The sequence below is a fragment of the Gymnogyps californianus genome, chromosome 3 (assembly GCF_018139145.2).
Source record: "Gymnogyps californianus isolate 813 chromosome 3, ASM1813914v2, whole genome shotgun sequence".
Taxonomy (NCBI): Eukaryota; Metazoa; Chordata; class Aves; order Accipitriformes; family Cathartidae; genus Gymnogyps; species Gymnogyps californianus.
Window position 1 is genome coordinate 90,901,437 of NC_059473.1, and position 23,667 is coordinate 90,925,103.

Consider the following 23,667-nt stretch of genomic DNA (forward strand, 5'->3'; position numbering starts at 1 on the left):
ACCCATGGCCAGCTGCAGCAGCACAGAGAAGTGAGAGATGGTGTTGGGAAGACACAGCTGAGGAATTTAAGGCTGCTGAAACCAACACAGCCACAAAACCAAAAATAAAAACGAACAAAGAGACATTTGCTTCAAACCACATCTTTAATTTCCATTATTTAATGAGCCTTCAAACTGGCCTTGGTACCTTCCTGTTTACTTAAAGCATGCATAAATATTAGTAATACAGCGGTGGATATATTTGCAAAAATTAGATATTCAAACCAAGTATTAATGCTAACAGAAGAGTAATTTAAACAGTCATAAGATTTCTTTTTACCTCTCAAACTTATTAGTACTAACCTGATCAAATGCTGGAAAAATGTAATCTGCAAACTGAATTTCTGCAATGGCTGTAGCACCTGCAACAGCAACTCCAATACCAAAGCCAACAATTCCTTGTTCACACAAGGGGGTGTTGAAAACTCTATCTTTACCTATAAAAAACAAACAAACAAAACAAAACCACAATTCCTTTAACACACCAGCTCTAAGTGGAAAACATAGCCCCAGAAATATTCAAGTTATAAACAAGTCACCTGCAATTAAGCATACAGCTCTTTAGATGGGCTTTTTTAGGTGTAGGAACAATAAACATCTGTTACAGGTAAAGATACTTTCACTTTAATTTGTAACAGCTCTGAGGAAGACAAGGAGAAACAAAATGAAAGGTAAGAACAGTTTCTGTAACTTACAATGTTCTTAACACTTCAATGAAAATAATTTGTTCTGATGTATATACAGATAAGCATGCATACCGCTCATGATTATATGGGAGGAGTAAAGAATACTTACAAGCATTTTAAAAAAAGCTTACAATAAAGAAGAAAGTATTGTTACTTCAGTTTTTTCAGGCAGTCAAAACTAACTGTCCATACTCAAAGGCAGATGGATCTATGAGAGCATCTGTATGAAAGTATACTGTCTCTTGCCCACACTCCCCATAAGCAGTGCCCAGTCTTATCAGTCTTCTTTCGTAAGGTAAGGCTGCGCTTACTAAAGCATTTGGTTTGTCTCCAAGGCAAAAGAAAAAAAAGCTGTTCCTGCTGTTGGAGGCACAAGACTGGAAATCAGATATTTTGGGGTTTGTGTCTTCCCTGTGGGGAAAGGTCATTTTAGCCCTGACATATTTCTGTGCCACAGTAATTTCAGATTCCAAATATGCATCAATCTAATAGATGGCTGAAGACAAAATTGTTCAGTTCATGAAATTAAAAACAAGAAGGAGGGGGAGAGAGATGAAACACCACTACAATGTCCACTATAAGACATATTTACAATATTTGCCAGCAGTACTGTACTCCTTTGGCAGACCAACAGGAGAACCTAGTTATGCTACTAAATTTTCCCTTTAGAACGTTGAGAAATAGACAGTAGGTTTCCATAGGAGTCCATCGTGCATGAATATGCCAAGACTTCAAACTGGATGGAAAAAAATGAGCACAGTGCACACCAGTGGCTATGAAATAAATTAAACAATAACTAAATAACCACCAAATAAATAACTAAAAAGAAAGACTAAAATAATCAATTAATAATTAGGAAAGTTATTACTATGAAGAGTCCTAATTTCAATAGCTGCAAGTTAAGTAACTAGAAAAAGGGAAGCTAACAAAAGGTTTTAGAAAGGGATGATAAGAGGAGAACCACTGCCCAAAGCTGTATTTACGATATACTAAGGGAAGGCATGTTTTAAAAATCTTTCAGGTACATGTTTTTCATCTTCATACAACACTCAGCACAGCATTGTCACTGCTTGTACCCTGTCCACATGCTTTACCTGGTGTTTTGAGTTTCATACTTAAAGGGATACTTTGTTTTGGGTTGGTTTTTTCGTTTGGGGTTTTGTTTGTTTGGGGGGGATTTTTTCTGATATATCAGCAATTAGTTTTTGGCTCTCCCTCTGCCTTCCTCTCTTTTCCCTCCACCAGGAACATGACTAAGACACCATTCATTTAAGGCAAGTAAAAAAAATGCCATTGAATGATACTACAATGTTGGTGTTGTCAGTGAGGCTACACAAGCCAACACAAGTCCAAAAGGCTACCACAATTGCAGGACACTCCACATTTCTGCATACAAGAGAGAGGAAACATTTTCAAGCACCTTAAAGATCGTCTTTTTGAGGGGAAGCATCATTTTCTCAAATTAGTCATTCCAAGCTTCTGTGACTTCTACTCATTTCTTATAAATCAGTATTTGAAACAAAAATCCCTGAGACTTACAGTACTTTTAAGATACCTGCACACTAGGCTGCTTTTTGTTTAGAAATAAATTTCCAAGAAACTTTTTAAATTCTTATGACTTAGAAGTCCTGCTATTGCTGCTGAAGATAAAAATGTTACCACAGCTAGCTCAGTAATCAAAACTGAATTCCAGATGAACAAAATTATTGCATAGCTTTTGAAAGAAAGTGGGTTTTTGTTGTCTGGATGTCAAACGCACCCAATACTACCCTGATCAACTCTGAATCACAGCAAAGTACCTTGCAGAGCAGAGAACATTTTACAAGTAGAAAAAACCTGCTAGCTCTCATTTCCAAGGTGTATGAGCAAACTGACCTCAGTAATTTCCAGATGTGGGTCATTTGTACTTTGTTTCATATCTTCTGGAAGAAAAACAATAATCTCTGCAGGCACTATGCTCAAAAGTTGTTCAGACTGAAAATGGCATAGGAAGTGAGAATGGCAGTAACTTCGTAGCTGCCATTTACTCTTGCTGGGCATTTATTTTACCAGCGTGCTGCAGTAATGCTACTAGTCTGCATACTGCTATTCTTTCTTTACTAGTACTACCAATGTGTCTGGCAATGTCACTACATAAAAACAGCCTCAGCCCTGAAAGATTTTCATTCTAAGTAGCAGAAAGACAGAATGCTCTGGGAAACCCAGAACTGGGGAAGATATTTATTGAAGACGTAACTTGTTTTTATTGTCCTCATAATTAAGTTATACTCACTTCTGACAGACATCAATTGTGTCTTGGCTTTACTGCCAAGAATTAACAAAAATCAGTTCAAAAAGCTCACACAGGAATCATCTCTTCCCTTAAGAGCTGACAAAAGGGGAAGACTTCAGTCACATCAGTACCATGCTTCTCCCACGCAGAATAAGAAACTTTGGCTTTCAGGGCTATTTAGTCCCATTTCTACAGAGTAAATAGATCAGTAAACCAATCCTTAGGATGAAGAAGGAAAATAATGCCATGGAAAGATGAAAGAGCTTCTATAACAAGGAGAACACAAGATTATTTTTGAACCTAGGGAGTGTATACTGTGTAAGTTGTTCTCATTCCTGAAGGATGGCTGTATCTCAGTTCCCAAGCTATACAGCATCCTCTAGTGCGCTCCCTCCGCTGACAGGCATCATGGTCAAGGAAAGAGGAACATAAACCACCTATGCAAATGTATAGTTGCCCCAGGCCTTACCACCATCTGTGAAGGTGGGGAAGCCCTGCTTCAGATGCAATCACAAAAGCTGTCTCTGTACCCATATCCATCTGTAACACTATAAACATTTGGCAAACATCTCCTTCCCTCTTTTTTATTTAATCTAGGGTACCATGAATTAGACATCTTGTTTCCCTTCTCTTTCACTGATACATTTAAATTTTTAATTTAAAACAACTCCTATTTTAATAAACTAAAAATGCATTAACATTATCAAAACATATTATACTTTCCTACTTCTTAAAAGTCTATTGGCAGATCAATATATTTCACTTCACTTGCTTACATGCTATTTTGATATAGGACATCACCAGCAAACACTGAAAAAATAAGACTACCGAAGAAAAAAAAGTTAAACTCACAGTACATTTTAAAATATAGCATTTTTATATTGAAATCAAAATATTCAATTGGCCTTTTTTCCTTCATGTGAATTTCTATTCTATTTTTAACACATACCGATTTACTGAAATCCAGGTAAGTCTGCTTTAAAACTCTACCACATAGCCTACATAATTAGACTAATGTCTGAGCAGAACAAAAAAAAACAGATTGTTGAGAAGTGCCCAATAGTCAGATCATACTAAGCTTACCTAACCTTATTCTTTATTAACAGATTTTTCAGACTACACTGAAATAGCCTAACACATTGGTTCCATAAATAATTTTATATCATCACACAAAAATTGAAATTTATTTGAACAATCCTGTAAAATGAGCTTTTACCTAATAATTGATAAAAACTTCAAAATTAATTCTTTAATATCAATTTGGGGTAGGTGAATGAATTTAAAAGCATGTTAGATCCACCACACTAGTATGCCCATCTATGATTCGAAATAAAATACACCCTAATAAAAATGCTGAAAGACTATTGAGATATTAAATTAGAGGCAGCATGCTGCTATCAGTGGAGTATGAGGAAATAAATGAACTGAGAATCAATAAAAGCAAATGTGAAATACAACATGACAGCTATAACATGATCAGCTTGAAACACCTGATTTGGACTTTCAGAACTAAAGGCATAATCCTGAAGTACTATGGCTTAAAACAGTAAAGAAAGAGCCAGGTAATTGTCATTGAATGAGATTAATTACTCAGGAATGCTTTTGATTGTACATTTAAAACAGTAATACTGATCCCTTAAAAGCAAAACCTAAAGCACTTTACTATTCATTAGATGGGAAAACAAGCCTAGGACAGAGTCTCAAGGGGTAGGGTTTTCTTTACAAAATCTAGCCCTTTAAGACAAAAAGATATACACAGCATTAGGATAAAACAAATTTATTAATTTCCCTGAACATTAAAAATTGTATGGCATGGCTTTAACCTCCTATTTTTATTGATACAATATGAAAATCGTTACTAAAACGAACACAAAACATTTAAACACTGAACATTTACAGGCATTAAGCCTATGTATTTTTATCTATTTTATTTCACATTTTTTATTTTTCATATTTTTTTCAAAATGTGAAAAGGAAGTCAATTTTGATAAACAGCCATTCACATCATCCTTTCCAAACCAGCTGAGAAAGATTTCAGCTGAAATCTGACTGAAGCAGACAAATAACCCAGAGATACTTTGTCTTTCCATATTTCTTTTCCATATCAATGAAGAAATATTTCCTAAAAGGTACTCTTCTCCTATTACTCGTGTCAGCCACGCAGCTCAAAATGAGCTAACACAAACTCCGTGAGCTGACTTGTCACTCCAGGTGAAAGTAGTACCCCTACGTTATCTGAAACCAGGTGCGTCAGCCTCTGAAGAAAGACGTTATGCTGGTGTCCATTTCAATTAACCTGCCCAGCTTTATAAACATCCCTAGTTTCAGCCACCTGAACAGGTTGGTGCCCTTTTCCAAGTAGTGAGGGAAGCAATATGGCAAACAGAGCTATGTGAAAAAAGGATGATTCTTCTCATCTCTCCATCCCAATAACTCAGGAAGATTAGATGCATGTTAAGCAAGTGAATAAATACACTAGAAGTGTTGCCTAGTAAACTAGACTGAAAAGATTAAAAACATTAAGGAAAAAGCAGTATTTGATTAAAAGCAATTTTTAAACAATTACTTCATCCTCCCCTGATCTATTTTTACTTAAATAAAAAAAGATTGATCTTAGTGATTTTCGGAACAAAGAGTTAAGTACCACACAAATGTTCAAATTGCCACTGACCCTCTGTCTAAGGGGCAACAGCTTTAAGGCAGTCTTACAGTCATCTTCTCATCCTCCAAGAATAAAAAGTTTCATAGCAACCTAACAGAACATGTTTACAGACATACGTAGTCAATTATTGTGCATTAATGATTTGGCCTGCTTAATCTTTATTTGTTCCAAGCTGTCAGGAAAAAAGTATTTCAGATTTCAGTATCTGCAATGAAACATGTTCCTGTCTTAATTTAACTTCAAAACTGAGATATTCAAACAATATCAAATCTCCTATAATGTTAACACACCACCCAAGGCACTAACTCTGAGTAATTTCACATCGCTCTGTAGGAGCCTACATTGGCCGATTTGAGTGGTTTAAGGAGTACTGCTGGTGATTTAGTCAAAGGAGGGTGTTTTGTTTTGTTTTTAAGATACTTCTACATCACTTGTGTTAAGAAAGGCATCTTAAAAGATGTCAGGATTGAGTAGTATTAACAATATACCTGGGCAGCATTTTATTTGTCCCCATGATCTCATTAACTTCCATTTAAAACATCCATTAGAAGTCAAATAGAAGAGTCTGACAAGCTAAATATATTCTGTCCTCAACTGCAACAATCGTGGATGTACATGGAGAAACAGAGGACTGGAAAGAAAAGAAAGTCCCAGCAGATTAGCTTCTTTGCTACTCACTGGGGACTTTGTGTAGAAAATTCAAATAGAAATGACTGATTTCAAATCAGTCCTGTCTTTAAAGACCTGTTCTAGTCCTAGAATATCTAGGATTTTTCATAGACGTACATCTGCATAAGTCTACTAATTCTATTCCTTAACACAATCTATCCAGCATTCAGACTTTCTCGGTCCCACAATCCCTTTTAAGCCCTGTTTTACAACTGGTGACACTTGTTATCTTCCATTTCTCTGACACTATGTGAGAGGGCAGGCATCACAGCAAGTAATTTCGTAAATTCATACCCAGCTCTTTTAGAGCTCCTGGTTGAACATGAAACAGTTCTAGTAATTTCTTATTAATTTTAATCAATTACCACTTCCTCTATTGATATCCTAGTCACAGTTCTTCAGCTTTAAAAAAAAGGCATGCCATGGGCACTGTTTCTCTATAGTGAATACCGGTAAAAACACATTGGCTTTCCAGCTGAATATGCAAATTTCAGATCTACTTGTCCAAAGCAGGGCTTCAATTTCACAGACACAAAGATGGTTTACCTCTCAGTCTTGAATCCTTGCACACTAACGTGCCATGCCATTTAAAAAGCTGCTTTTTCCAGAGCTGCCCATGTTAAAATACATCATTTCACCTACCTAACAGATGAAAAGTAATTATATGAAATAAAAAGGATTTCATATGCAAGTAGCTCACAACTTCCTATGATGAATTTTACCTACTGTGTGTAGAATAACATAATTTACAGAATTGAGCTTTACTCCTCTCTCCTGTTCTTCCCCAATTCTGTATCCTACAAGAGTTGCACAGACTGAGCCAAGAACATTTGTGTGCCCAGACATTCACAGCAGGCTTCAAGGACCCAGCCATACCTCTGGCATAGCTCAGCCAACTACACGGCTGAGCAGCCAGGACTCAGCCCCCATTTAAGTCAATGTAAAGTCTCAAGTCAAGTGCAATGAGTTGGGTCTGTTGTAGGAGAAACACATATATCCACACACACAAAAATCACTGTGTATACGCCGCCTATGCTTTCAAAAGAATTTCAACATTTAGTTACTTTGAATGAAAAATTCATTCAAATTTTGACGAATTAGCAACTAACTCCATGGCAGATTGGAATATTTAAGGAAAAAGTAATGACAAAAAGTCATGTTATGGCAATAAAATACATGAATTAGTAAAAAAAAAAGTACTTCAGAAATCTGTGAGCGACTGAGAACAGGGCCAGAATAGAGATCTGCATGCACTAAACTACATTAGCTGCTTCCTCTTCGGCTGCTGCAAAATCCACTATCACACTCTACACTGCAATGAAGGACCTGAGTTCTTATTCTAGGCAGAAGTTTTATAAAGGCCAAATGACAGATAAGTCTTTCTTACTTGGTTTCACTTGTTTACAGGAGTCTTAATTAAGCTTCATTTGGGAGGAAGGGACGGGTGAAATCACTTGCACAAAAAAATGTATCCTTCTGAAGCACTAATCACCACAGCATTGCCCAAAGAAAAGGACACCTGTTCTGACAAGTAACTGGTAAGAACAGGAATTCCTCACAGGTTTATCATTTATTCCACTGACATAACCAACACTTCTGAAGAGTACTTCAAGTAAATTGGAAATTAAGAACAGCTGAAGGGTAAGTTTTCCATTTAAGTCTCCCCCAGTTACTAATTCCAAGGCATTCATACATTTGAATAGACATGAATATTTGAACTAGCAGTTCTAGCTCAAAGCATTCTCAACATGTCATTCTCTTACTGAAGAGGGTGCATTTTTCTTCCAAGAGCTCCACAGATCCAAACTGCACTTTCACCTCCTCTCCCACAAGATTCCCTTAGAAGAAACACATGTTTATTGCATTTTCATTTAATCCTCACTCTCAAAAACCCTAAACAGTATCAGAGTCAGGAGAACTGCTGAAGTGCAAAGAAAATGTTACCATGGACAGGGAGCAACCTCCTCAGTTATCTACAAATTCTTATAATCTGCGCAGTTACTGAATTGCGGGTTTGGAAGGAAAGGAAACTTGTGTTGTAGTAAAACTTAGTAAATTCTTGAAGTTGTTCACAGCATGAACATAACATTAAGCACTCAATTGCAAGGCTTATAGCCCTCTGGATGAGGGAGGACCCAGGAAAATTTATTTACAAACAGCTCTACCTTCCTAAAGCAAATAGGGAAAACTTGCTTTTCCGGCCCTCTCTCCCACTTCAGATTTCCTGTCATTTGTGACAAACTAGCATCCCACCAAAAGCTAAAGAATAAACCAGAAATATTAAAATATATTATCTAATTATCTCCCTTTCTCAGGGAAGAAGTGGGAACGGGAGGCGTCAGGAGAGGTTAACGCAAAGCTTTGGCATAGCTTTGAATGCCGGTAAACTTGCATGTCATTTAATCCTTCCATGATGAAAAAGCAGCCAAGCAGTAGTATAAGCAGGGGGAAGAGCAGATTCTTTGCAGGTACACAGCGATAGGTGAAAGAATGACGCAAAAAGGTAAACGTTATATAAGAGGAAAAAAATTCACTATTACAGTAGTCAAATGCTGGAACAAGCTGCCCAGAGAGGTTGTACAAGCTCCTTCCTTGGACATATTCTAAAACTCACCTGGACAAGACCACAAACAACCTAAATTGGCTTTACGTTGAGTACTGGTTTGGACCAGATGACCTTCAAGGTCTTTTTCTTCCAACTCTTACTATTCTATGATTCATTAACAGCCCCAAGCAGCGTTACATGCTGACTGCCCAAAGTTTTTATGTCTGTACCTGTCCTGCTGATGGAAGCATTTCATGTCATTGATAAAATAGTACTGATTCAGCTCCACACTGTTAGAAAAATATTCAATAAGCAGCTCACATCAAAGTGGCAGATTTGCTCACCAGAATTTCTTTCTACTGATGACTATGCAGGTAGCCCACTCCACACTGAATTCCTTCTGATCATCTGGCTCATATACCCAGTTGTATCAGCCTAAAGAAAAAAAGCACGATGCCTAACTGCACCAAGGCATTCAAGTGTTCCTCCAGCTAGGATTAATAACATTCCTTGCTCAACCACAAAAAATTTTGCTGTGTGAGAAGCACACTTGCAGAAAAGCATAACTGACTATAAAGTTAGATGTGTGAAGCTATACTAGATGACAGAATGCTCACTTGCAAAAATGCACTCTAAAATTGACATCTACCAAACACTTATATGTGGGTATAACCAAGGAATAACATATCAGCTTTATTTAAGCGGCTTAGGTCAGTTCCATGCATTTTCAGACTACCTGCAACATTACTTGACATGATAAAAGATCCAACAGGAAAATATGCAACAGTTACCAAAGCTAAGTATTACAAAATGTTAATGAAAATTCTGCTGTAATAGGCTGGGTACACTATCTGGATGGCAAACCAAGGAATAAACAAAACCATGTCAAATACAAGGCACTGTCTCTCACACTCCTCAGTATCAGTAGTGTAGAAATACTTTATAGTAAATTTGAAAGCATGCTGGATCTACCCTAAATTGTGAAGCAACTATTCTCAACACAACAGCAAGGATTTAATGCTGCTAAAGAAGTACTCAGGAACAAAGTGCTGAATGACCAGTAATGTGCAGTAATGAAAAACATTTTATGAATCTCACTTGTAACTATGCTTCTCCCTTGATAACGCAAAGCATGTTGTACTGGGTTTGCGTGGCAAGGTTTTCGTAGTGGCGGGGCTACAGGGGTGGCTTCTGTGAGAAGCTGCTAGAAGCTTCCCCTATGTCCGATAAAGTTAATGCCAGCGGGTTCCAAGACGGACCCACCGCTGGCCAAGGCTGAGCCAATCAGCAACAGTGGTAGCGCCTCTGGGATAACACATTTAAGAAAGGGAAAAGAAGTTACAGGGGAGTTGCAGTTGCAGCCAGAAGAGAGGAGTGAGAAGATATGAGAGGAACAACTCTGCAGACACCAAGGTCAGTGAAGAAGGAGGGGGAGGAGGTGCTCCAGGTGCCAGAGCAGAGATTCCCCTGCAGCCCGGGGTGAAGACCATGGTGAGGCAGGCTGTCCCCCTGCAGCCCATGGAGGTCCACGGTGGAGCAGATATCCACCTGCAGCCTATGGAGGACCCCACGCCAGAGCAGGCGGATGCCCAAAGGAGGCTGTGACCCCATGGGAAGCCCACACTGGAGCAGGCACCTGGCAGGACCTGCGGACCCGTGGCCCCGTGGAGAGAGGAGCCCACACTGAAGCAGGTTTGCTGGCAGGACTTGTGACCCTGTGGGGGACCCACGCTGGAGCAGTCTGTTCCTGAAGGACTGCACCCCATGGATGGGACCCATGCTGGAGCAGTTCATGAAGAACTGTAGCCCATGAGAAGGACTCATGTTGGAGAAGTTCATGAAGGACTGTCTCCCGTGGGAGGGACCCTACGCTGGAGCAGGGGAAGAGTGTGAGGAGTCCTCCCACTGAGAAGGAAGGAGCGGCAGAGACAACGTGTGATGAACTGACCCAAACTCCCATTCCCCGTCCCCCTGCACCGCTCAGTGGGGGAGGAGGTAGAGAAAATCAGGAGTAAAGTTAAGCCTGGGAAGAAGGGAGGGGTGGGGGGAAGGTGTTTTAAGATTTGGTTTTATTTCTCATTATCCTGCTCTGATTTGACTGGTATTAAACTAATTTTTCCCCAAGTCGAGTCTGTTTTGCCTGTGACAGTAATTGGTGAGTGATCTCCCTGTCCTTATCTCGACCCATGAACCTTTTGTTCTATTTTCTCCCCCCTGTCCAGTTGAGGAGGGGGAGTGATAGAGCGGCTTTGGTGGGCACCTGGCATCCAGCCAGGGTCAACCCACCACACCACCTCACGTGTGCATCAGAAAAAACAATAAATTGATCTATACTTGGTGCTTCCATACAAGTGTGAAAACTCCTTGCTAGGTTTTGAGGATTTAAGGTTTGTACAAATTAAAAAGAAAGGAGATCTTTTATAACAAATGACTAGCATGCTATGTCAGCCTGGTCACTGCAAGATGGCTCTGAATCAAGTTAAATTAAGATTAACCTGCTCCTCAAAGTGCTTCTGTTGCAAAGCTGCTTAGACAATTGACCAGACTGGGGTAGTAGTCTTGACCTTTTTGACCCTTCTAGCAAATTACTTCCAAGAAAACTGAGTAGTTTACTCCCTGTAATAAAGTCTGCAGCACCTTCTTAAACTGAAGTAGTGATAATTACCACACTCTTATTGTTGGAGATATGCACGAAACAAAACAAAGGATGCTATTTAGTTAACGAGGCGCAACCTTGAGAAGAGAAACAAGATGACACCATAAGTTAGCCGGGTAAAGAAATACCAAGATAAGCACAAGGGCAACCAAAGAGCTACTTGAACTTTGAGTGAACTATCCTAATTAACATACTCGAAAACCCACCCTCGGGTAGGGAGAGCCCCCTACCAACAGAACGCCCTTCCTCACAGAACATGCGGAGTAAAAAAGGAGGATGCTGCAACTAAGTGGAGATGAGGCTTGCGAGAACCAATAAGAACGAGGGTAACTAAGAGAAACTGTAAAAATACTGATAACTGTTGCTCGAAAGGTATAAAATGCTTTACCGTGTGTTAACCGGGTGCGCTAGCTTTGTGGAGTTACCACCTAACACCCATCTCTGCACAGACATGAAATAAACATCTCGACTCTGTGTGTGTTAATTGGCTTTTTTGCACACCGGGTGAAAGAATCCTGATTTTTTGGGACAACGTTATCACCAACCTCAGAGGCAGAAAAAACAGCGGACATACTAAATTAGTCCCACTTCACAAGTACAAATGAAACAGAGGGCATACTGATCACAGGACTAACCAAGGAAATTGAGAATCACTAAATTCCACCTAAGAAATAGTAAAGGCATAAAGACTGACATCTAAAACAAGGTACACGAACTGTGCTTGCAGATATGGTATTGATACAGACTGCGAATACTAGTTATGCTCATCGATTCCATCTTGTGTCTTTAATACATAAAGTTTCATCCTCCTTGACACTATATTACTAAAATATTACTTTTAAATGTTTCACTGCAAGTATTTCCTGAAGTGGAAAATTCCATTTTTATGAAGTTCAGCAGCACATACTTTTTTGCCCAGCAATGTATCTTGAAATATCTTAAAAACGCATTAGAACATTCTTAAGCTCTGTACTGAGTATCAAGTTCTATATTAAAAAGTATATCCCTTATCTTTCCCTCAAACAGGTTTACAACATATAAAAAGAAACATAATAAATATTAGTAAGTCTGAAACAAATAAAATATTGTTTTCACACCAGGCACACTATCAGAACTAAAAAAATAAAAACAAAACTAAAATAAATTCTATTTAGCTCTGACACAGAATTATTTATATCAATATCCCACAGATTCAAACAGTGTAAAAGGACATATTACATTGTATCAAGTTCTCAACTTTTCTTTTTTTCTAACTGTAAATCTTAAGAAAAGAATTGGCTATTTAAGATGAAAATGAACAAAATGTACTATTGTGTAATGAGTCTGGAACACTTTCTCCAGATGTTACTGTTCAAAGACATTTATATAAATCAGAACAAAATCCAGATCTTGCCAAAGTTCTCTGGAAGAACCAGGCAAGCAAGCTGCAGAATTCTCTGCTTAAATCCATCCACAAAGAAACAAGGAAAACCAAACTCCAGACTACTTAGGTTTTACTCAATCTATACACAACAACTCGTCATTTTTAACTCTGAATAAAACGTTCCACTCTCAGCTTAAGTCCGTCATGTCAAAAATTCTGAACTACTTCATTCTACCACGTGCAATAGGTTAGGAAGGACCAGCACCTACATAAAAGAGGAAGCACAGTGCTTCTCCAACAAGCTTGCAGTCTGCTTCTGAAGCATCGAGCTAACGTTTTCCATCGATCTATTCATACAATAAACCCCTAACACTTATTTCTTATGCTACTTTAGGCTGAGTTTTTCTCCTCTCTATAATAGCATATTGCTATGTTCTCAAAGCATGCAAAAGACCCAATCATTATTGATAAAAAAACTCATAGAAAAACCCCAGAGTGTCTCCCCACTTGTTGAAGTAATACCCAACCACTAGCAGCTTCTGGGAGGCAGAATACACTATTTTAACACACTGGCCCAACCAGCCTACCCAAATTGTGTTCTTATACTTCTTGCCCTTGCACTGTAACACTTGGCACCACGAGAACAGATGCAGAACCTCCACTGACAGATCTCTGCTCCCTCACCAGTAACATGCTGTGAAGTCTCCGCAATAAATAACTTCCTGAAATCACTAACAAAAAAGATTTACAATATAAACATTTTAAAGTATTTTATGGATTTTGGAGGCAAATGATTAGAATTTTTTTTTTAAAACACACTGTATCTACCTCTGTTAGCTCAGCTTCAAAAGGTTCTCCGATTACCTCATGCTACTAAAAGCCATCAGGACATTAAGCAATCTTTGTAAGCTGTCGTGGTTTAATCCCAGCCGGCGACTAAGCACCACACAGACGCTCGCTCGCTCACTCCCCCCACCCAGTGGGATGGGGGAGAGAATCGAAAAAACCCCAAACTCATGGGTTGAGATAAAGACAGTTTAATAGGACAGAAAAGAAGGAAAAATAATGATAATGATAATAATAATATGCCAATATAAATACTAAAAGAATTAGACTATACAAGTGATGCACAATGCAATTGCTCACCACTCACTGACCAATGCCCGGTTAGTTCCCGAGCAGCAATCTGCCCCTCTTGGCCAACTCTCCCCAGTTTATATACTGGGCATGATGTCATATGGCATGGAATATCCCTTTGGCCAGTTTGGGTCATCTGTCCTGGCTGTGTCCCCTCCCAGCTTCTTGTGCCCCTCCAGCCTTCTTGCTGGCTGGGTATGAGAAGCTGAAAAATCCTTGACTTTTAGTATAAACACTACTTAGCAACAACTAAAAACGTCAATGTGTTATCAACATTCTTTTCCTACTAAATCCAGAACACTGCACTATACCAGCTACTAGGAAGAAAATTAACTCTATCCCAGCCGAAACCAGGACATAAGCATATCCAGTCCTTAGCTGAGAAACTTCACCAAATACCGTAACTACTTGGGGACAACCTTGTCTTCTCACCCATGTTTTCCCCCATAGGCATTTTACTTAAAAACAGAACTTGCCTTCAGGAGTTTTCTACAGCTCAAGTTCATAAAATAGTATCGTGTTCAAGTAAATACTTTTCTTGAAAGAATGACTACCACAATTTTAGAAAGGCTGGTGTCCCTTGGGCATGGCTAGCTACAGCCATCTCCTGGCCAAATAAACAAAAACTCCTGAATTATTTTACTGGACTATAAACAAATGACCCATTTCCTGAGAATGAAGTGTTCCCTGAAAACTCACACAGGTGTTTACACCTTAGACACGAGGTCTACAGAATAACAACCAGGGATTACAGTGGATCAGACATTAGAAATAAACATTATTGCTGCAAGACAAGCTAGCATTATCATGAGATGTATCAACACAAAGCTGTAAGCAACCAGGTTTTACTCAGTAAGACCCAGAGTAACGTATCCAGTTTTGGATGGCCCAGAAAACTGATCAATAAGAAAAAGCTTCAAACCATAAGAATAATCCTGCACTGGGACTGTGTGTGTAGGGAAGGCAGGGAATCTCCATCACTGAAGGCTAAGAACAGCCTTTGCCAGCTGATCTGTCCCAAAACATATCCTGTGCTTCAGAGATCTAATTCTGTAAGGCAGGCAGAAAGTAGAGGAAAACAAATATGGAAGTGATAAATAAAACAATTTTTAAAGCATCCAGCTGATCGCTAATGTGGCTAGGTCATCCTGACATAAGGATGTTATTTGCTTGCTATAACTGTGATTTCATATGCAGATCAGTCACTTGGTTTTTGATGTGTTTGAAATTTTCCACAGGGGAAATCTTTGATTCAACTCCCCCCACCCTCATGGGATTCCATACAAGCATTATTTCTTCTCTTGATTTTCCTTTTGTTCTGTGATTTTCCAATTTGCAAGAAAATATCCTGGACCGACTGAGCAGACACTAATTACTGTTTACAATCTACTCCCCATCTATTTCACGCACCTTTTTTTTTAACATATGGTTTGGAAGAAAAAAAAATCCTACCAACTTTATCTATGCTTCTAGCTGCATCAAAATAATCAAGCATAGGAAGGATTATTTATAAAACAAGCCTATATGCTTGAACAGAATAGAGCAAGAAAATAATTAAATTTCAAGTTACAAGTGTGTACTTATTGCACCTTTTCTACTCCACTCAAGGAAATCTATATTAGCTATGAAAAATGAGTAAGGAGGAAAAAAATTGACGCCGCTTATTCCTCGTTTACTACTGTCTGCATGTATGAATGTCTCTAGTCATGTATGTAACTCAGAACTACCTGAAAGGAAATGATCTGAGATTGATCTTGTTTTATCCTACATATCGGAGTGACACACAGTTGTTCTTACTGAGTTTCATTTTATCAAGTGTCCACCCGGAAAAGAAGCAATTACTGACTGCACAGCAGTACAACAGAAAGGACTTAGGGACTAAAACATGCCACAGTCAACACCACACTGCTAATAAAGGCAGCAAACATCACTCCAGAACATATCAGCAATGTTACACAAAAACCTTATGAAAAGCATTTTGTTCTAATTGACTTTGTATGAGAGTACCATAAACTGCTGTGGGCAGTACATCTCTGCAAGCACAGACAAACAAAAAGAGGAGGATAGCAATAACAGAGACCAAACAGAACAGCTAAAAGAAACCAAAACAGACAAAAATAAAAGCCTTGAGTGAAAGACCCTCCAACCCCTCCAGCCGATGATGGGACATTAATCCAGAAAGGAGGAAATCTATCTTCCTCTTGTTCACTCTGCTATCACACAGAGGATCCCAAACAGTGACAAATGAATCATATGAGCAAAAGACAATTTTTTTCCAAAGCATTTCAAAAGAAGAACTACTGACAAAACCATTTCTGCTGCATCTCACAGAGATCAGCTTTGATATCTCAGTCAACTCTTTCGGGAGTAAGTTCAGAACTCCTGAGGGACAGAACTGAGGCCAGGTCTCTTCTACCCTGGGCAAGCACTCACTTCTGGTGGGAGACACCACAGTGGCATCCTCCAGGAACTAAGAGAATCTTTGAAATAAAAATTCCCATTCAAAGTATTCACATTCTACCCATATTTCCAAATAGTTGCAAGTGAACTAAAATGGCATTATTCAAGAATTCCCTACTGAAAAGTAAAAAAACCTCATTTACACTACTCTTTCAGTCCCAAAATAATTTCCAATAGCTCAAAAACTTAGAAGGTAATCTAATAGGGCATTCAAATATTAGGAATCTAACTTAACCAGTCACCTAGACTCCCTTGGTGGCAAAAAGAAAGAGATGTCATAAAAGAGACATGCAGGCTGCTGTGCGCTAGGGGATCAAGTGCACCCTCAGTAATTTTGCAGACAACTTCTAGTTGGGTGGGAGTGTTGATTTGCTTGAGGGTAGGAAAGCTCTACAGGGGGATCTGGATAGGCTGCATCGATGGGCCGAGGCCAACTGTATGAGGTTCAACAAGGCTAAGTGCCGGGTCTTTGTGGTGGTGCAGCCCCCGCCAAGGCCACATCAAAGTCAGGACCAGCCACCGTTGTGTTCTTGTGCAGCGAGCTGGGACAGTCTGGTACTTTCTTGTCCTGGCTACGGTACAGTGAGTTAGGATGATTAGGCACTCCCTAATCGTACCTGAAACTCCTATTGCCTGGAACCGCACCTGGCACTCCTGCTGCTCAGATCATGGCTCACCTTGGAGGGTGCCAGAATTACCTGACAAGAAAGAATGATGGCCAGAATGGAAATACACTGACCAAAGTCAATCATCTCATGATCCTATAAATAGTGATCCTAAGTGAGACGCTTTGAGCTCTCCGGGATCGCAGCAGGCTGTGACCCAGTATCTCCCCCTGAGTTGGGACACCTCCCAGGGGTAGATTTCGCGAGGATCTTTAAGGTAGTTTCACGAGGACTTTAAGTAGTCACAAGGATTTTAAGGAGTAGCTTTCGCAAGGATTTCCAGGATCGTCTGCTGATAGATGCCAACGAAGAAGAAGGGGTCTAAGATCGTCTGCTGACAAATGCTGACGAAGGAGAATAGTGAGTAATTCACTACAATTAGATTTCGCAAGGTTTTTAAAGATCATTTGGTACCAATAATTTATTACAATTGGCCAAGAGAGAAAAATCTTTATTATAGGTTAACCTCTATATCTGTGTGTGTGTGTTTGTGTGTGTGTACGATTTGATTTAGGAAAATTTGTAGTGCTGATAGCAAACTTTATTAAATCACTCTGATAACTGACTGATGATTAAGTATTGTTAGAAATCACATAACACAATCTTGTGATTTACCACAATAGTGTTAATAAATCTTAAATCGCTGCTACCTTAAAGTTGTATAGGATCCATAATCATTTAACAGGAGATTTTCCTTACCCTCTGTATCCCTTTTAGTAGTCATAAACCATTGCCCAAGCCTGAGACTAAGTTTGGATCCAGCCACACCTAGACTCCTCTCTGAGATGGAGTTTAGAAAGCAAGGGGGTCCATTCTGAACCTCGTGACTCAACGGGAGGTTTTCCTTACCTTTGTATTAATTCCATTAGACATAAGCTGTTGACCAAGTCTGGGACTAAGATTGGGTCTAGCCACACCTAAGCTCCATCAGGAGTTTAGAAAGCAAGGGGGACCACTCTGAACCTTGTGACTCAACAGGAGGGTCTCCCTTACTCTTTTGCGTCTCCGGTCTCTGTGTAAAACATTCTAAATCGAATCTAACTCTATTTCCCTTTGCATGTTTCTTCCACATAGTAATAGAGTGAACCTTGCCATCAAACTTTGTTAAGCCACACTTTTACAAATTCACATTAAAAAAGTCACTTCTGCTAATATCTTTGACAGTGATTCTTTAAGTGATCTAAACCACTTCTTTCGCGACAGTCCTGCACTTGGGTCACAATCACCCCATGCAACACTACAGGCTTGGGGAAGAGTGGCTGGAAAGCTGCCTGGCAGAAAAGGACCTGGAGGTGTTGGTTGACAGCCAGCTGAATATGAGCCAGCAGCGTGCCCAGGTGGCCAAGAAGGCCAACAGCATCCTGGCTTGTATCAGAAATAGTGTGGCCAGCAGGACTAGGGAAGTGATCGTCCCCCTGTACTCGGCACTGGTGAAGGCCACACCTCAAATACTGTGCTCAGTTTTGGGGCCCTCACTACAAGAAAGACATTGAGGTGCTGGAGCATGTCCAAAGAAGGGCAACGAAGCTGGTGAAGGGTCTAGAGAACAAGTCTTACGGGGAGCAGCTGAGGGAACTGGGGTTGTTTAGCCTGGAGAAAAGGAGGCTCAGGGGAGACCTTATCGTGCTCTACAACTACCTGAAAGGAGGCTGTAGCAAGGTGGGTGTTGGTCTCTTCTCCCAGGTAACAAGTGACAGGAGAAGAGGAAATGGCCTCAAGTTGCACCAGGGAAGGTTTAGATTGGATATTAGGAAAAATTTCTTCGCTGAAAGGGTTGTCAAGCATTGGAACAGGCTGCCCAGGGAAGTGGTTGAGTCGCCATCCCTGGAGGTATTTAGAAGACATGTAGATGTGGCACTTAAGGACATGGTTTAGTAGTGGACTTTGCAGTGTTAGGTTTCCGGTTGGACTCGATGATCTTAAAGGTCTTTTCCAACCTAAATGAGTCTACCATTCTATGATCATAGTTAGTCTTGAATACTCTTGAATAAGCAGCACAAATTACCTGCTAGAATTGATATGGAACTTGGAGGAAGCCTGGACTACTTGCTTATATCAGATCCAGCTTTTATATGGTGCATTTGCCAAGATTAATCCTACACATATAATATTTAGACTTAAACTTCCCTTACTAAGGATCACATTTTTTCCAATTTCATATTAAAAATCTATTTATGTTGGGTACCAACACATGGATTCACTGCATCCATACCCAACTCATAGCTGGCTTTGCAGAAGACTGACGATACTACTAGATACCTTTCTAATTTCTTTAAAGACTTCTTCCAAAAATATCACAGAATCACAGAAGTGGTTCTTTGAACTTCTAAAATCGTCCAGCACCCTTTGCCTCATGCAACTTCTGGAGCTGTAAAACCTTTAGCAACAGTGCCTATCATTTCTATAATTCACCATTAACTTGCTTACACTGAATTTATTTATATGTGAAGGTGTTTTACATGATTTGTTGCAGAATTCCACTAGCTACCTGTTTTCAGGCCATCACATTGGAATTACCTTATTCTCTAGAGGTCAGTGATCATCAATACTTCCATTTTTATTCTAATGTGTGAGAGCATGCCCTACAAGCAAGCTCTCGTTCCTCTAATTAAATAGAGCCTCTTTCCAGTCCAATAACTATCTCTTTCTCCTACCCAAATTCACCATTCACAAAAAGTTCCATCTTACAGGCACTGGTGTAACGCTCCTTCCTTGCCTCACACAACTCCAGAAACATATTTTCTCTTCCCAACATCATTCTTTCATTCCAGCATTGATCAAATGTGATTGCACTTAACCTGCTAGCTCCTGAAGCCACTGTGACCCTCTGCGAGTTGGTCGTCAGGAGAAAGGGATTTTTCACGTTTTCACCTGCTGACCATCTTTCTTCCAACTCCCTTAAACTCGTGGATAACCTAGGTGGATAATTCAAGACTACTTTCAGAGGACTACACTCAAAATTATTTTTTTACTCCAGTTTTTCAGATACATTAACAGGAACATGAAAAGCTCTAATGAGCTCTAATTAGACATCACATATACCAAGGAAAGCAGTCCCTAAAATGAACTGCAATCCGCTTAGATAAAGAGACATAAGGCTCCAACACTACTCCTGTTCTAAAGGGAAACTGCTAGTTCCCTGGCTATCCAAACTTGCATGAAATCTTAGCAACAAGAAAAACTAAACTCTGGTCTTTCACACTTTTCTTACTAGGTCAACTTTCCTCTCTATAGTGCCAACTTTTTGGTAAGCATAGTAACTTCCCAGCTTTTGAGTGAAACATCACTGAAACATATTATCCAAACACATACATACAAATGTGTGCATCTGTGTGAGACATCTGCATGTAACTGATAAGACCTACAAACAGCTGTAGTATTGGAAAGCCTGTACATAAATATTTGTTAGCACAGAGACATGAATTACTAAAGATGTATATTACTTTTTGAGATGACAACAAACATGGGTAATAACTTGATCTAAGATTCCAATTTTTTAAATGTATTCAATTCTTCCAGTTCTTCTTGGTTTGGTTTCTACCACCTACCCAAATCTCATCTATAAAAGTGAACACATAAACCAAAAAAACTCAGTCTCCCCAAAGCACTGCTATGGGGAAAGACCTGCCAAGCCAATCTTACTTCTGTTGGATTCTCAGAGTTCTGAGCAAGGACTGATCCTATTCCACATTCTCAGAATATCAAGCTTTGAAATAGTCAGAAGGCTCTTGATCCTTACCCTCGCTAAGGATAGACTTTTGACATGGCAGTAAGTGCACATTAGAGCCTCCCTTCAAGCGTAGACCAGAATGGTATGAAGGACAAAGCTCTACTGAGGCCGATGACTACACAGAGGCACTTCTAGATAAGGAAGCCCTCAAGCTGTAAGTGTTTGGAGGACGGCAGAGAGAGTATTCAAGAAAAGTATTATATATACTTCACTTCCCCTGTTTATATAATCTCAAAATCTTCATTTTTGGCCACAGTAGGCTAGACGGGTCTTTTTTCGGAGTTACCCCAAAAAAACCTGGTCTGGCATTCTTCTGAGTAGCCTTCCTTGTCAATCACTATTTCAGCTATTCTTGTTTCTCAGTCTTTACTTCTGTCCACTTTCTCCATTTTTACCTTATCCTCTGTTTTTTCCTCCCATTTCTTTACCTCCTGTCATCTAATCCCTACCTCTGATCTCCTCTATATTTTTGTCATGTGGATGATACTGATACTTACATGCTGCAACTTTATTTCACACTTCAGGCAGAGCAATATGACACATGTATTCACACTCTAAGATCATTGTTTCAAATCCATCTGCAGACTCAAAGACAAATGTACAGCTATTTCATTCAGATAGCATTTTCTTCAAAAGACTGAAATAATAATGTACTTCCCTTTTAAAAAAATAAAAAATAAAAAATGTTTGCACACATTACCTAGGCTACAAAAATACAGTAGGCAAGGAAGCAGGCTATCAGTCATGCAGTTTACATCTTTGCTCTAGAGACAGGAAACATCTCCAGACAGCAGGACTATGGAACAGCAGACATTCAATAAAGATACTCTACCGGTTAGAGTATGCAACCTCTGTGAAATGGTGACAATCAAAAACTTGGCAGGGCGTGATAGGGAAGACGACAAGAAATAAAACAAGAATATGCCTTCCAGTGTGCAAGACCAGAGGGAGGGAACAAAGGAAAAAAAACTGTACAGGACTTATTTCCCTTCTCTTATCTGAAAGGAACTCTCCACATAAAAATTTCAGGGAGTCTACTCATTTTCAGGACAGAGGATTATACAGCAACAGATTTCTAAGCATTTAGTTCATGCAAAACATACTAACACCAACAGAAGGATCATGAGCAGCAAAGTGATACCAGAAAACTGGAATCGCCTATTTCAGATGTTGACATAAGACGCACAGGAACAAACGTACTATCCTAAGTCATAGCTATCATGGAAAAGAAACTTCCACATACTGACTTGTTTACGTATGATTCCTCAATTAAACATTTTCAAACAAAATTCTTTGTAGCATGTCAAAAATTCACCCGATCAAAAATTAGGATTTATTTCCTTACAAAGTCAACGAGCTTGACTTCTTTCACTTACTAGTATAGGCCTCTAGCTGTGTTTATGTTACAACATTACTCTACACTCAGGCTTAAATGGCTTTCCTGGCAAAAAACGGTTTTAGATTTGATGACAGATTTATTCTAAAAGCAAATTTCTTCTCTGTCTCTCCAGAGAGACTTCAGTAACAGTCTGGATAGCAACCAACCTCTATATAGTACTACTACTCAGTATTAATATACTAAATTATCCCTACTATAATGTTAGGTGATATTTAGACCTTGACCTCTATAAAAGTGCTTAAAAACGAACTATCAATTTGTATCAAAATAACTACTTATAGGTATAGACTGCCACCTAGTGATTTTTATTATCTATGGAAAAAAAACCCCAAACAAGCAAAAAAACCAAACAACCTCCCTCTTCCAGGAGAGGAAAAAAAACCCAAAACATTCATTCCTTCATATTTTACATCAACATATAGAAACAACCTCATATTATATCACTTGTATCTCCTCTTATTATGTTGATGGTAAATGCAGGAGGGGAATGAGGAAAGAAGAGTCAGTACATGCATGCAATCTGCCTTGTACAGGTAAGACCCATAAGGTTGCTTGTTCATCAGTTCTATCTGGAATTCCTCCCTATTTTACATGGACTCTAGCCTTTGCATAAAACAAGCACTGCATCCAGAACTAATTTAATCTCTAAGACAACACTGATAGACAGCCACACCCCTCTCAAAATTTTGGATTCCTTCAATTTTTGTGCTTTCAGTCTTTCCTGGTTCTCCTCAGCATTGTAACTACATTTTCAGTACATCCTCTAGTTCATCTTTGCCATTCCCTCTTCAGCCGCTGCCTGTTTTCTACAGGATTTCACTATTAATGAAGAAAGAAGCCAAGTTACCTGTGTCATTTTATCTGCCTTACAAAGTTGAATTATCATTATGTGAATGACTCCTAAATTCACCTTATCTTCAGACTTCTTCTGTCCAAACTTGTATTTCAGATATTCCCTTCATTTACTTATGGGCACCTCATCAGCAGCACAAAGAACTCTTATTTATTTTTCCTGTCATGCCTTCTCCACCTCCTTCTCTCTCAATCACTATCAACATCTTCAGTTCACTTCTCACCTAGACCTAAATCTCAGAGTCTGCAAGACAAACAGATCTTAGGAAGATCTTTCTATAATGAATCTGTAAGACAAACATTTTTTTTTAAGTAGGAAAACAGCAAAAAGCTTTTCAAATTTCTCCTGTTCTAGCTAACACACTTTTCCTCTAGCAAACACAATCTTTGCAATGCTCTGAATGAATGTGAAGAGATAGTTTCCTACCTTGTTAATTTGATCTCACCAGCACTTTATGTACCCACCCATTTTATTTTACAATCACATGAAACAAGAGTTTCACTACTAACACTACTTAGTTTTTCCTTATCA

The 23,667-nt window shown here is 39.2% G+C and overlaps 1 protein-coding gene across 4 annotated transcripts in view; it reads right to left on the reverse strand.

Annotated features, from left to right (window-relative positions):
• The window catches only part of BCKDHB (branched chain keto acid dehydrogenase E1 subunit beta), a 140,336-nt gene that overhangs the window by 108,761 nt on the left and 7,908 nt on the right, over positions 1-23,667 (reverse strand). For all 4 annotated transcript variants that reach the window (XM_050894644.1, XM_050894641.1, XM_050894642.1 and 1 more), the window contains exon 4: positions 343-476. In XM_050894644.1, the coding sequence (XP_050750601.1) occupies positions 343-476 (134 nt within the window). The remainder of the gene's footprint in view (positions 1-342; positions 477-23,667) is intronic.